The following is a 12,880-nucleotide window of genomic DNA, read 5'->3' on the forward strand; positions in this document are numbered from 1 at the left end:
TTCTTCTTGCAGAACACACGGATTTGGGCAATAAAGAAAAGACACAGAAAGGGGGGAGGGCGTGAGCACTCGCTGCTTTATTAGGGGGTCCGGGGGAGGGGTCTCCACCCAGGGTGGGGGTGGGGGTCTCCTCCCACTCTACTTGACCTTCTTCTTGGGGCGCAGGTTGTTGGTGTGGCCACACTTCTTCTTGCGGCAGTTGACGGCGCGGGGGTGCAGGCGGGCGTAGCACCTGGGGAGAGACCCCGGGAAGGAAAGGGGGGGGGTGTGTGTGTGTCACTAGAGCCCCCCCTGGCATGGGGAAGGGGCTGGGGGAGTGGGGAGACCCCCCCAGGGGAGGTGCTGGGGCCGTACTTGCGGCAGATCATTTTGTCACAGTTGTACTTCTGGGCGAGCTGGCGCAGGGAGGGCTCGATGATGCCGCCCCGCAGGCGCAGCACCAGGTGCAGGGTGGACTCTGGGGGGAGAGAGAAGCGTCACAGGGGGGGCTGGGGTTGGGGGGGAGTGTCTGGGACCCCCCCCCCAAGGCAGTAAAACCCCATCAACCCAGCGCTCTGGGTACCCTTCTGGATGTTGTAGTCTGCGAGGGTGCGGCCGTCCTCCAGCTGCTTCCCAGCGAAGATCAGGCGCTGCTGGTCCGGGGGGATCCCTGGAGGGGGGGAAGAAGAGCCATGGTGTGTGGGGGGAGGGCAGTGATGGGGGAGCAGGGAGGGGGTGGCCCCGAGGTTCCCCTGCTCCCCCCCGGTACCTTCTTTATCCTGGATCTTGGCCTTGACGTTCTCGATGGTGTCGTTGGGCTCCACCTCCAGGGTGATGGTTTTGCCCGTCAGGGTCTTCACGAAGATCTGCATCTTGGCACTGATTGTGTCTGGGGAGGGGGCAGGGGGAGCGGGGCCGTGTCACCCCGGGCCACAGCTCCAGGTATCCCCACCACAGCGCCCCGCCGCCGCCATGCCGGTCCTGGCACGGACACGGTGCCCCCGTTCCCGCCCCCCGCCCCGTTCCTGAGCCCTCCCGATGCCGGCTCCAGCCTCCCCATTCCCCACCCTTCCCCGATCCCGGCCCCTCCCGTTCTCCGCCCACCCGCCCCCTTCTCAGTCCCCCCGTTCCCCTTCACTGTCCCCCGGTGCCCCCGTTCCCGGCCACTCCCCGCCCACCCCGATCCTGGCCCTGCCCCGCCCCCCGCCCCCGGTCTCCCCGTTCCCCCCTCTCCCGTTCCCGCCCCGTTCCTGAGCCCTCCCGATCCCGGCTCCAGCCTCCCCCTTCCCCACCTTTCCCCTCCCGTTCTCTGCTCCCCCCGTTCTCGGTCCCCTCGTTCCGCCCCCCCTCCCCCTTCACTGCCCCCCGGTACCCCCGTTCCCGGCCACCGCCACCACCACCCCCCCCCCCCCCCCCCCCCCCCCGACCCTGGCCCTGCCCCGCCCCCCGATCCTGCTCCCCGTCCCCGGTGCCCCCCGTTCCCATCCCTCCCCTCTCTCCCGTTCCCGGCCCCGGGCCTGTCCCCGCAGCGCGCGCACCCGCCGCCTCGCCGCCGAGAAAAAGAGGGACCGGAACCGGAACCCGCCCGCGGCTGCGTCACAACCGGCGGCGCGTCAGCGCCCCACCCCGCCCCGAGCCGCAGTGCGCAGGCGCCGGACATCCCCCCCCCCCACCCCGCCCCGGTCCCTCAGTCCCGGCCCCGCCCCTTCGTGTGTGTCACACCCACTCCCCCCCCCCCCCAGCCCCGCAACCGGGGCACCGGTTGGGCCGAGCGGGACGCGAGCGGCCCCGCCGCGGGCAGGGACCGGGAGCCGCGTCAGCGGGCGCGGGGAGCCGGCCGAGCCCCCATCCCCGGGACGAGACGGGACGCGAGGCGCTGTGCAGCCAGGCTTTACTCAGCAGCCGCGCCGCGGGGCCGGGCCGGGCGGCCGGGCCCGCCTCCCGCAGCCCTCGCTCCCCCTTCCCGGCTGGGACAGGCCGGGCAGAGTCAGTCCCCGGGTAGAGAGTCCCCGGGTGGGGGTGGCAGGGGGGGGGCACAGCGCCCACCCGCCTAGTCCAGGCCGTTGGCGGCACCTTCGCCCGTCAGCCTCTGTCCGTTGGCAGCCGGTGGGTCGTACCGGCCTTGGGATAAATCCTCGAACTCCTGGCTGGTGGCGGGGGAGATGATGCCGGGGCTGGTGTCGCAGGACTCGGTGCTCTGCTCGGAGGTGGCAATGGTGGTCGTGGTGCTCTTCGGGACGGGGTCGAAGTCGTCGTCGTCTTCTAGGATGGGGGATTCGTGGACGCCTGGAAGGGAAGGTGCAGGCCTGAGCTGCGCGGCTGCGGCCACACAAGGGCAAGGTGCTGGTGGGTCTGGCTGGGACAGGCCCCACGCCGCAGGGTTTGCTAATTCCCAGCGCTCAGATCTGCTTGTTGATGTCGTGGTGTGAACCAGAAGTGACCCCACCGCAATTAGCGGCTGTTTGCAGCGTCTCACGGCCACGTTTAACGTAACCACGGGGGCCTTCCAGGCTTCAGGCACAGTGGCCACAGGCCTGGACGCCTCGCTGGTGACTCCTGACTCCCGAGAGCCGCCTCAGGTGCTCTGAGGACAAGGGGCTCCACGCAGGAAGAACACGGATGGAGAACCCGCCCAGCGCAAGGAGCCACTCACTGCTGAAGGCCTCTGGGTACTGCTTCGCCAGCTTCCCCTTCAGCGCCCTGCGGGGAGAGAGAGAGGGGGTTCAGTCCCTGAGGACACAGACCCACCCAGAGCCGAGCTGCCCAAGTCTCTCAGAACCATCCCTGGCAGAGCCCACCCTGCATCCCACAGCTCCTCTCCTCCATCACTTGGCCACACGCTTCCCCTCTCCAACTACCTTCACCTCCCAGAGCGCTCCACAGGTCCTATTTTAACACAGCCCACCCAGACCTTGATGAGCCCCTCCCCCTGCCATCTCCCTCCCCGCCAGCAGCCCCCCCGTTCCCGGCCCCGCCGCTCACCGGATCCTCCGGAAGATGCTGTCCAGGTCCTTCTTCATCTCCACCAGCGTCTTGGTGTGGTGGAGGAACCGCTCGTTCATCTGCTGCATGCGGACGCTGGAGAGGTTGTTGAAGTTGAGGAGCATCTCGTTGGTCTTCTCGAATCGGTCCAGCCTGTAAGGAAAGGGGGGGGGCCGGGCACACAGCTCGGCAAAGGTCCCGGGAAGCTCCCGGTACCGGGGTCCCCACAAGGGGGGTGTGGGGTGTGTGGGGGGGGTGTTTTCCCAGGACTCACATGTTTTTCTGCGCCAGGATGATGGCGTTGACATCCTCGGCGTTCACCATGCCCAGCACCCGCCCGCAGAACACCTGCGAGGCCGTGGGCTCCATCGCGGCCTGCGGGACCGCGGCGGGACAGCGGCTCGGTAAGGGGTGGGGGGGACGGGACGGGGCCTCCCGCCGCACCCCACACGGAGAGCCTCTCCCCCAAGAACCCCAAGCAGCGGGGACCCCTCAGCCCCACCGCACCGCCGGTACCGGAGCCTCACACCCTTCCCGCCGCCCTGCCCGGCTCCGGTACCGGGGATCCCCCCCCCCCAGCCCCGGTAGCGTGTGTGCGTGTCCCGCCTCCCTCCCCCGGCCCCTCCCGTCGGGGGGGGGCGGCGGGCCCGGGCCCCTCCCGCTGGCCCCGCCCGCCTCGGGAGCGCGTCCCGCCGCTTCACATGACGGGAGCGGCGGCGGCGGCGGCACCGGCGGCCTCACCTCGCTTCCGGGTCTGGGGGGCGGGGGGGGGGTCACGCCGAGCGCGACCCGGCGGCGTCAGCGCGCCCTGACGTCACGGCGGCCGGCCGGAAGTAGCGGCGGCTGGCGGAGAGAGGGAGGCGGAGAGGGTCGGGATCTTCCCCGGGTACCGCGGGGCCTCCCCGGCGCTACAGGCACACGCGGGTCCCCGCTCCATAGCCCAGCGGCGGCCCGGTCGCGGTCCCGCCCCGCGGGTGGCGCTGCGCTGCGGCGGCTCCTTTAAGGCAGCGCCCAGCCCCGTGCGGCGCCTCGCTGACGAGCGCTCTCCCCAGCCAATAGCGTCAGCGCGGCGGGCGGGGCCGGACCAATAAGAGCGGGAGGGGCGGGGCTTGGGGGGGGCAGCGGCTTCGCGCGCGCCAGGTGGGAGCAGCGGCGGGGGGGGAGTCCCGGCGCGCGGCGGCCGTTGCTAGGGCGGCGGGGGGGGGGGAGTCCCGGCGCGCGGCGGTGACGTGGGGCCCCCGGGGAAGCCCCTCTCGCTACCGGGCCGGGCCCGCGTCCTTAAACACCCCCCCCCAACACTCTCCGCGGCTCCCCCGCCTCCTCCCGGGGCTCCGGCGCCCCCCTGCCCGCCCCGGCGCTGCCCCAGTCCCCTCCCCTCCCTCCCCGCGCCGGGCACAGCCCCGACCCCCCCCCCTCTGCTCCTCTCCCCGCTCCAGGTTGCTCCGCCGCGATGGCCTCCAGCGGGGAGGAACCGAGGAGCGGCTCCCCAGGCCGGGCAGGCCCCGGCCCCGAGCCGGCCCCGGTGGCTGAGGCCGCTCAGCTGGACGCGGCGGAGGATTTTGAGGTCCTGGAGGAAGAAGAGGAGGATGAGGAGGAAGGAGAAGAGGACCTGAGCGAGCTGCCCCCGCTGGAGGACGTGGGCAGGCCGCCGGCCCGGCCGCGGGAGGACACCCGGCCCGCTGAGCAGGGTCGTGGGGAGGCAGCTGAGGAGCCCCAGGAGTGGCTTGATGTTCTGGGTAAGAGCCTGGGCAGGGGGACGCTTGGTTTATGGGGCTACTCAGGCTTCCCTGTGGCTCCGAGGGTGGCCAGGAGTCAGAGGGAGGTGGTGGGAGGAAGGCTTTGCCGCCCGGCCGTGGGCTGATGCGCCTCCGGCTTCTCCCTGCCCAGGGAGCGGCTTGCTCAAGAAGAAGACGCTGGTGCCAGGCCAGGGGGTGGACACGCGGCCCTGCAAGGGCCAGGACGTAACCATCCGCCTGAAGGCCACGCTGGAGGATGGCAGCGTGGTGGAGGAGAACCCTGCCCTCACCTTCACGCTGGGGGATTGCGACGTCTTGCAGGTCAGTGCTGGGAGAAGGGTCTCCAGGCTTCATCACCACCCACAGGGTGGGATGGGAGGGTTGGGGATCAGCACCGTCCCTGTTTTGGGGCTGGAAGCAGTTCCTCTGCCTTTGCTCACGCTCCCTCCCCACGATGCTGTTCCCTGCAGGCTCTGGATTTGTGTGTGCAGCTGCTGGAGATGGGGGAGACGGCTTTGATTGTGGCAGATGCCAAGTACTGCTACGGCGCTCAGGGCAGGTGAGCGGGGAGGGCACAGGCTGGAGTCAGGACAGCCCCAAACAGGGCTGTGAGAGCTGTTCCCTGCGCTCCCACTGACAGCCCAGCCACCCAACCTGATGACAGTGGGCAGGGAGACCTGGCTCTCTTGTCACACACAGGGGATGGCAGCACGTCCTGCCTGGGGGGGACACCGACCTGCATCACACCCTGTCCCAGGGAGCTTCCATGGTGCTGATTTCTGCAGCCCAGTGGCTGGTGGCAGTGGCAAAGGCGGCAAGGAGTGCCACAGCTCTGTGCCCCTCTTTACCCAGGAGCCCTGACATCCCACCCAATGCAGCCCTCACCTTGGAGGTGGAGCTGCTGGCGGCTCGGGACGCGCCAGACCTGGAGCTGCTTAGCGGGAGGGAGAAGATCGAGCTGGCCAACCGCAAGCGGGAGCGCGGCAACTTCTTCTACCAGCAGGCAGATTACGTGCTTGCCATCAACTCCTACGACATCGCCCTCAAGGTCATCGGCTCCAGCTCGAAAGGTACCTGCTCCTGCCCCGAGCAAAGGCTGCCTGGGCTCCCCACCTCCCCCCTAACCCAGCTCCGGGGTCTTTGCAGTTGACTTCAGCCCGGCTGAGGAGGCTGAGCTGCTGGATGTGAAGGTGAAGTGTCTCAACAACCTGGCAGCTTCTCAGCTTAAATTGGACCATTACGAAGCAGCCCTGAAGTCCTGTAACCTCGTCCTTGAGCACCAGCCCGGGAACATCAAGGCTCTCTTCCGAAAGGGCAAGGTGCAGTGGGGCAGGGAGGAGGAGGAGGAGGAGGAGGAGGGGGGGTGGGCAGGGATGAGGAGGAGGAGGAGGAGGGGGCGGGGGCCAGGGATGAGGAGGGGGGGGGGGGGGGCCAGGGATGAGGAGGAGGAGGAGGGGGGGGGGGCCAGGGATGAGGAGGAGGAGGAGGGGGGGGGGGCCAGGGATGAGGAGGAGGAGGAGGGGGGGGGGGCCAGGGATGAGGAGGAGGGGGGGGGGAGCAGGGATGAGGAGGAGGGGGGGGGGGGAGCAGGGATGAGGAGGAGGGGGGGGGCAGGCATGAGAAGGAGGGGGTGGGACAGGGCCAGGGATGAGGAGGTGGGCAGCCAGGGATGAGGAGGAGGGGGTGGGACAGGGGCAGGGATGAGGAGGGGGGGGTGGGACAGGGCCAGGAATGAGGTGGGGGGGTGGGGAGGCCAGGGATGAGGAGGTGGGCAGCCAGGGATGAGGAGGTGGGGGGGTAGGGGTGAGGAGGGCAGGGATGAAGGGGACAGGAATGACGGGGGGCAGGGATAAGGGCATCAGGCCTCAGCCATCCTGCTCAATCTGTATCTTGCCTTCCAGGTCCTGGCTCAGCAGGGCGAATATGGAGAGGCCATCCCCATCTTAAAGGCAGCCTTGAAGCTGGAGCCTTCAAACAAGGTAGGCTGTGTCTGCAGGACATGCTCCTTTTGGCCATGTCCCTGCAAACTTTGGTGTCCCCTGGGGAAGGCTGAAGCCTCCCGTAGCTGTTCCTAGTCCCTTCCATGAAGGGAGGCTGGAATTAACCCCCAGGATGTGGGCAGCAGTGGGGTGATGCACCCCGTGATGCAATGTCTGAGCTTGTTTGGGCTGGTGGGTCCCTTATCTCAGCGTTGCAAGACTTCCCTCTGCGCCCTTTGGCCCTCAGGGTGCAGGACTCCCTGCCAGCCCAGCCTGGCTTCAGCAATCCTGGCTGCTCCAGCAGCTTGTGGGGCGGCTGCGGGGCGCAGAGCAGAGCCCAGACCCCACAGACCAGCTCAGCAGCCCCAAGCCTGATTCATGGGCTGGCAGGAGCAGCTCCAGAACGCCCCAGTCTCTGCCCAGCGCTGGGCCAGGGTGAGCTCTGGGTCAGGAATTTCCTGTTGGTTAATGATCAGCTGCAGGACTGGAGCCTGGAGAGAAACCAACACCCCGTGCCAGGAAATGGCCCTACCAGGAGCTGAGGGGGGTGTGAGGCAGGGAGGTGCTGCCCCGTGGGGGGGTTTGGTTCTATGGGTGGGCTTTAATCCTCACCAGGCCCCTTGTTTCACCCACATCTTTTCTGGGGGATTCACTGGACCGTTGTGCTTTGCCTGGAGGTCGTGGTAGGATGGGGCACTGAGGGCAGCTGCTCGGTGGTCCCGCAGCACCCGCAGAGCACCCATGAGAAGGGGCAGCAGGACCTCAAGCCCTTCCCAGCGTGTTGGGGTGGGTGGTGATGGGACCAGCCCCTTGGAGCAGCTCTGGCACCTCGCTGTTAGTGGGGCTGCTGCTCCCCTGCCTGTTCTGATGAAGCTTTTAATTGGGGAGGGGTGAGAAGTCAAAAGGCCCATCAGTGACGTTACCAGAGAAACCACAACGAGTTACCGGTCTCTCCAGCTGCCTGGGAGTCCCCAGGAGCTGAGGTGCCCTGTCAGGCACGTGCCACTGAGTCACGGGCTGTGGCTTGGGGAATGCTGGGCTCCACCTGCCTGGCATGAGGAGACCCAGGTCTCTGGGGCTGTGGGCAGCTGTTAGAGCCCATCTCCCTTCTCCCAACCCCTCGGAACTGTGCGCTCTGGGATCAGGGGTGGTGGCTGGTGTTGGCCCTACACTTGATGGGTTGGCCCTGGGGGAAGCTCAGGGGTGCCTGGGGGGAGCTCAGGGGTGCCGGGGGGAAGCTCAGGGGTGCCTGGGGGAAGCTCAGGGGTGCCTGGGGGAAGCTCAGGGGTGCCTGGGGGGAGCTGAGGGGTGCCTGGGGGGAGCTGAGGGGTGCCTGGGGGGAGCTCAGGGGTGCCTGGGGGGAGCTCAGGGGTGCCTGGGGGGAGCTCAGGGGTGCCTGGGGGGAACTCAGGGGTGCCTGGGGGGAGCTCAGGGGTGCCTCTAGCAAGCCCAGGGGTGCCTGCGGGTGTTTTGCTGCTCTGCACCCTCCAGACATCCAAAGCCTGACGTTCACAGCAGCCAAACGTGGCAGGGTTTGGTGAAGCCCTGGCTGGTCTCTAGACGAGCCAACGTGGGTTGGGGCCGGTGCGAGTCCCCGGTGCCGCTGTCGGGGAGGCGTCGGAGCCGCCTTGGAGCGCGGTGTCCCCAGCAGAGGGCACAGCACCACCGCCACTTCCATCCTGCTGCCGGCTTGGGGAACCTCTGGCTGGCTGGTGGCTTCTCCTTGCTTTTCAGGAGGCTGTGAGCTCTGCACAGGGCACGGAGCTTTCACCCACAGCCCTGCCTCCAGCCCCAGCCATCACCCGGTGCAGCCGGGCAGGCACCAACACGCTCCCGGGTCTGGCCACAATCCTGCTTCAGCCTGGGCTGAGTTTAAGCCACTTTCCCAGCCTGCTTCAGACAGGAGTGGGAGAGCTGGGCACGTCTCTCCCCGAAGCAGACACTTCTGTCTCGATTAAAGGATAAAATCCCTTTCCCTGATGTCTGGCATCAGCCCTGGGCTCAGCTGCCAGACTGGGAGCAGCTTGGGTGGCCAGAAAGGACCCAGGGGTGCTTGGACACATGGGGCACCCAGCCCCGGTGCCAGCCTGGTGCAGCCCCTCAGGGCAGGGGTGCAGGGCAGGATCAGGCCATCAGCCCTCCTGGAAAGCTCTTACACCACCCCAGGGTGCACCCAGCTGTGGGTGGCATTGTGGTCCCTGTGTCCCTTGTGGGGATGGTGCAGGGCTGATAACCACTGGGTCTCCTCCCCAGACCATCCACGCTGAGCTCTCCAAGCTGGTGAAGAAGCACGTGGACCAGAAGAACGTGGAGACAGAGATGTACAGGAAGATGCTTGGGAATCCCAGCGCTGCCAGCACCCCGGGGAAGTGCAAAGACAAGCTGCCCTGGGTAAGGGCTTGGTGCTGACCTGCTGGGGGGTGCCAGAGCTGGGTGGGGGGCCACCCCAGGGTGGGAAGTGCTGGGCACAGGGGTCCAATTAGCATCCCCTGAGTCCCTGTGTGGGGGGGGTGTCTCCTGCTGCCTGGATGGGGGGTAGACCTGGGGTCCTGTGCCAGGAAAGCGCCGATGGCTGCGGCTGTGCTGCTGGCTCCGTGGGACGGGGCCGGGCGATGCCAGCTGGAGGGTCTGGACTTTGCTCCCAGCTGCTGTGCTGGGGAGCCCGCTGGCTGTGCTGGTGGAAGGTGCTGTCAGCTGGGCTGCCACAGCACACGCCGTCACCGCCAACGTGCCGGGCAGGGCCGACACAGCACTTGCCTGTTTGGGCTGCCTCCTCTGGGATAGACGTTGGGAGCTGGGTGCTGGCACAGGGTGCAGGGCAGCACGGCCCTGCTGCCAGCAGGGCTCGTGGCACACGCACCCCATCACCTCGCCCCTCTCTCCTCCTCAGTCCATCCCTTGGAAGTGGCTCTTCGGTGCGACAGCCATCGCGCTGGGCGGCGTGGCCTTGTCCGTGGTCATCGCGGCGAGGAACTAAGGATGGCGGCGGCACGGCCCCCGCGGCACAGGACCTGCGCCCGGACGTGCCTCTCCCCTGCCAAGGGGCTTCCCAGCCGCTCTGCTCACCCCTCCCCACGGACTCGCAGGCACACGGATGCTTTCTCTCCATCGGAGGTGCTGGATCTCCCCCCCACCCATCCTGACATCCCCTCGCATCCCTCCCAGCCCCGGTGGGGTGCAGCTGTGGGGACAGAGCTGCAGGCAGAGCAGAGCCCCCTGCGCCCCTGCCCAGCTGGTGAGGCCTCAGCCCCCAACCCTGAGTGTGTTGGGGGGACCCCGTTGTGCTGTGGCACGTGCCATGGTTGTCCCCAGCACAGGACCTGTGGCCCTGCTGCCAGTGAGGGGGCCGGGGGAGGCAGGTGGAGGGTGCAGTGGGGGGGTTGTGTGGCTGTGCAAAGGGGAGGGAAGCCCCACAGCTGTGCCAGGGGGATGTGTGGTGAGACTCCCCATCATCAGGGGGGGCTCAGTCCTCCCCCAGGCCCCCACTCACCTCCTCAGCACTTCCCCGGAGCGTGCAATGTCTCAAGGAAGCCAAAGAAGCCGGTGGGGGGGGTGGGATGGGGAGGGATGTGGGGCAGGGATGCTGCAGCCCCCCCTCCCCGGGCTGTCGCGCTGGTCCAGGTCCTCGGGGTCCCTCTTTGCCCTGCAGCCCCCCCTGCACCCCGGGGCCAGCCGTTGCCCCGGCCTCAGCTCTGCTCGCGGCGGGGGGGTTGTAGCACTGTCCTCCCCCCCCCAAACCGACTGTGAACTTCCCGAATAAAGGAGGATTCCTTCCCGCCGGGCCTCTTCCCTGCCAGCGTGGCGCCCGGGGCTACCCCCCCCCCACCCCATTGTACCCCCTCCTGTGCCCGCGGCTGTGGTGGGCGCCGGGGGCGGCTGTTTGCTTGGGGGGGCGAGGGTCGGGTCGGGTCAGGTCGGGTCCTGCCGGGCCCGGGGCAACCTCCACGCCCCGGGGGGACGCTCCGCGGTTGCTTGGCTGGTGGGGGGGGTGCCCGGGGAGCACCGAGCCGTGCCCTGGGGTGTCCCCCCGGGGATGGGGGAATACACAACCTCCAGGCGCTGCCCGGGGCGGCGGGACGCGCGGGCCAAGCCCCGGGGGGGGCCGGGAACGGGAAGAAAGGGGGCGGTGGGGGGGGGGGTGTCACGCCGGGGGATGCCCGCCGGGCGCTCCGGCACCGGAGGGCAGCGCCGAACCACCTCCCCCACAGTGCCCCGCGGCGCTCGTTTGCATATCCCCGCCTCCTCTCCCACCCCGCCGCCCAATCCGATTCGGCGGCCGGCAGAAGACCGGCCAATGGGAGCGTGCGCTGCCCACCTCCTCGCCCCAGCAACAGGCGCCCCGCGTGGGCGGGGCCGGCGGCCGGTCGGCTCATGAATTATGCATAAGAGGGGCGTGGCGGCGGCGGGAGGCCCCGGCGGCCCAGGCGCGGAGGGGGAGACGGTCCCAAGATGGCGGCGCTGCAGGCGGAGCGCGGGTACGGGCTGTCCTGCGGCCGCCTCGGCCGCGGCACCCGCGTCTCCGTCTTCCACGTCAAGCTCACGGAGAGCGCCCTGCGCGCCTTCGAGAGCTACCAGGCCTGTAAGGTAGGGGCGGCGGGCCCCGGGGGAGGGTGGGGGGCGGCGGGGGGGGGCGACCGCCACGAGGCCCTGGCCGGAGCCCCGCGGGCGGCACCAGCGGGTCGGCACCGGCGGAGCGGGGAGGGGATGGGTGGGGGGGAAAGGCCTCAGCGCTGGGTAGGGCGAGGAGGGGAGAGGAGGCGGGGGGGGCCCAGTCCTGGTGCTGCCGGGCGGGTGACCCCGGTGGGTGCCCGGGGGAGGGGGGGAGGGGGTCGGTGCGGGGCGCTCCCCGGTGAGAGGCCGAGGGGATGCGGCGGGTTCCAGCGGGTGACCGGGACGCTGCGGCGCGGGGTGGGGGGTGGGGGGGGTGCGGTTGGATGCCAGGGGGGCACTGGAGAGGGTTCGCTGGCTCCTGGGAACGCCCCGGGGGTGCCTCGGTGTCCGTCCGTTCCCCCCTTTTCCCTCGTCTGTGTTTCTGAGGCCCCCCCGGTAGTGACCGGGGAGTGGTCACCGTCCCCCGGTGAGTGCCGGAGGGGGCCTGGGGGATGTCGGTGTGTGCCCCCCCTCCCCCGCCCCGGTAGCCGTTGGGGGGCCGCCGCTGAGCGAGGGGCCCGGGGGCCGAGGCGCGGTGCCCCCACCCCGGGAGAGCTGGGGGAGAGGGCGGGGGGGGGGGGCTTCTCGGTGTCCCTCCCGGTCGGTGCCTGGGAGCCGCCATCATCCCCGGTAAGTGGCTGTGCGGGAGGGAAGGGGTGTGGGGGAGCGAGGGACGTCGGTGCCCCCCCCCCCCCCGCCCCGGTGTGCGTGACGTGGGTTTCCAGTGCCGGGGGGGCTGGTCTCACCCCGGGGATGCGCCCTGGGGGGGGGGGTGTCCACCCTCGGTGCTGCCATCCCGGCTTTGGGGGGGGTCCCATCCGCACGGCCACTCACCCTAGGATGCCCGGTTGTGTCTCCCCCCGCAGTGGGGGGTGTTTGGGGGGGTGTGGGGGGGGTGGGTTAGGCTGGGGCCGTGTTTTGAAATGCCCAGATTGTCTTTCCCGAGCGGTTTCCTTGACACGCACCCAGAGAGCTCGTTAGGCACGTAAATAACGACCGATAGTGATCCTCAGCATCTGCCGGGGGGGTGGAGGGGGGGGAAGGGGATGGGGGGGGATGAAAACCCGTCATTTTTATTGTCATTTCACTTTTTTTTCCTTCCGCCTCCGAAGAGCGAGTCTGTCTCCTGGCCTTGCTGGGGAAGCTGGGAACCTAACCCGTTTGTCATTAGGAGCCTCCTGCCTGCCAGCTTCTGTAGGATAAGCCATATGTTGTCACAACACTATTTTTAATTTAGGGTGTTGGTTACATCACATCACTGAATTGGGCAATCTCTGTATGAGGACGAAGGTAATTAATGTACCAGGGTTTATCAACTTGTGTTTAAATGAGTGTTTATCAGCGTTACGAGATGTCGGTGGCAAGAAAGTACCTTGGGTAGACTGAGTGAGCAGCTTTTCCTCTGAAGAAGAAGAAACCAAACCCCAAAGAAACCCTTTTCTGTGTGTTGGGGAAGCCTCCTCCTTTTGGGGGAGGGCGAGTAGGAAGACTACAGGCAGCTGTGTTAAATATTTTTGGGAAGCTATTCCGAGTCCGCGTCGCCCGTTCCCAGTG

At 68.5% G+C, this 12,880-nt stretch overlaps 4 protein-coding genes across 6 annotated transcripts in view; 2 read left to right on the forward strand and 2 right to left on the reverse strand.

The window, feature by feature from the left end:
* Positions 1 to 55: 55 nt before the first annotated feature.
* Positions 56 to 1,553, reverse strand: UBA52 (ubiquitin A-52 residue ribosomal protein fusion product 1). The gene is made up of 5 exons (XM_084276365.1): positions 1,518 to 1,553; positions 749 to 868; positions 563 to 649; positions 355 to 457; positions 56 to 232 (listed from the first exon to the last, which is right to left on the reverse strand). Exons 2-5 carry the CDS (start codon positions 849 to 851, stop codon positions 139 to 141), a joined length of 387 nt encoding a protein of 128 aa, XP_084132491.1. The 5' UTR covers positions 852 to 868; positions 1,518 to 1,553; the 3' UTR covers positions 56 to 138.
* A 301-nt stretch (positions 1,554 to 1,854) lies between these two features.
* KXD1 (KxDL motif containing 1) lies at positions 1,855 to 3,775 on the reverse strand. Of its 2 annotated transcripts, XM_084276461.1 has the most exons (5): positions 3,703 to 3,775; positions 3,236 to 3,336; positions 2,962 to 3,114; positions 2,633 to 2,679; positions 1,855 to 2,265 (listed from the first exon to the last, which is right to left on the reverse strand). In XM_084276461.1, exons 2-5 carry the CDS (start codon positions 3,328 to 3,330, stop codon positions 2,030 to 2,032), a joined length of 531 nt encoding a protein of 176 aa, XP_084132587.1. In that variant the 5' UTR covers positions 3,331 to 3,336; positions 3,703 to 3,775; the 3' UTR covers positions 1,855 to 2,029. The 2 variants fall into 2 exon arrangements, with proteins under 2 accessions (XP_084132587.1, XP_084132586.1); XM_084276460.1 differs by lacking the exon at positions 3,703 to 3,775 and having other exon boundaries at positions 3,236 to 3,454.
* Positions 3,776 to 4,190: 415 nt separating this feature from the next.
* On the forward strand, positions 4,191 to 10,451 carry FKBP8 (FKBP prolyl isomerase 8). Its single transcript, XM_084276459.1, has 8 exons — positions 4,191 to 4,697; positions 4,849 to 5,018; positions 5,168 to 5,256; positions 5,550 to 5,767; positions 5,844 to 6,016; positions 6,599 to 6,676; positions 8,930 to 9,067; positions 9,567 to 10,451. The coding sequence occupies exons 1-8, from the start codon at positions 4,412 to 4,414 to the stop codon at positions 9,651 to 9,653; spliced, it is 1,239 nt and encodes a 412-aa protein (XP_084132585.1). The 5' UTR covers positions 4,191 to 4,411; the 3' UTR covers positions 9,654 to 10,451.
* A 674-nt stretch (positions 10,452 to 11,125) lies between these two features.
* Positions 11,126 to 12,880, forward strand: part of ELL (elongation factor for RNA polymerase II) — a gene marked incomplete at its 5' end in the record, with an annotated part of 52,368 nt that continues 50,613 nt past the window's right edge. For both annotated transcript variants that reach the window (XM_084276530.1, XM_084276531.1), the window contains one exon: positions 11,126 to 11,260. In XM_084276530.1, coding sequence (XP_084132656.1) covers positions 11,126 to 11,260 — 135 coding nt within the window. The remainder of the gene's footprint in view (positions 11,261 to 12,880) is intronic.

This window comes from Gallinula chloropus (genome assembly GCF_964237585.1).
Source record: "Gallinula chloropus genome assembly, chromosome: 28".
Classification (NCBI taxonomy): domain Eukaryota; kingdom Metazoa; phylum Chordata; class Aves; order Gruiformes; family Rallidae; genus Gallinula; species Gallinula chloropus.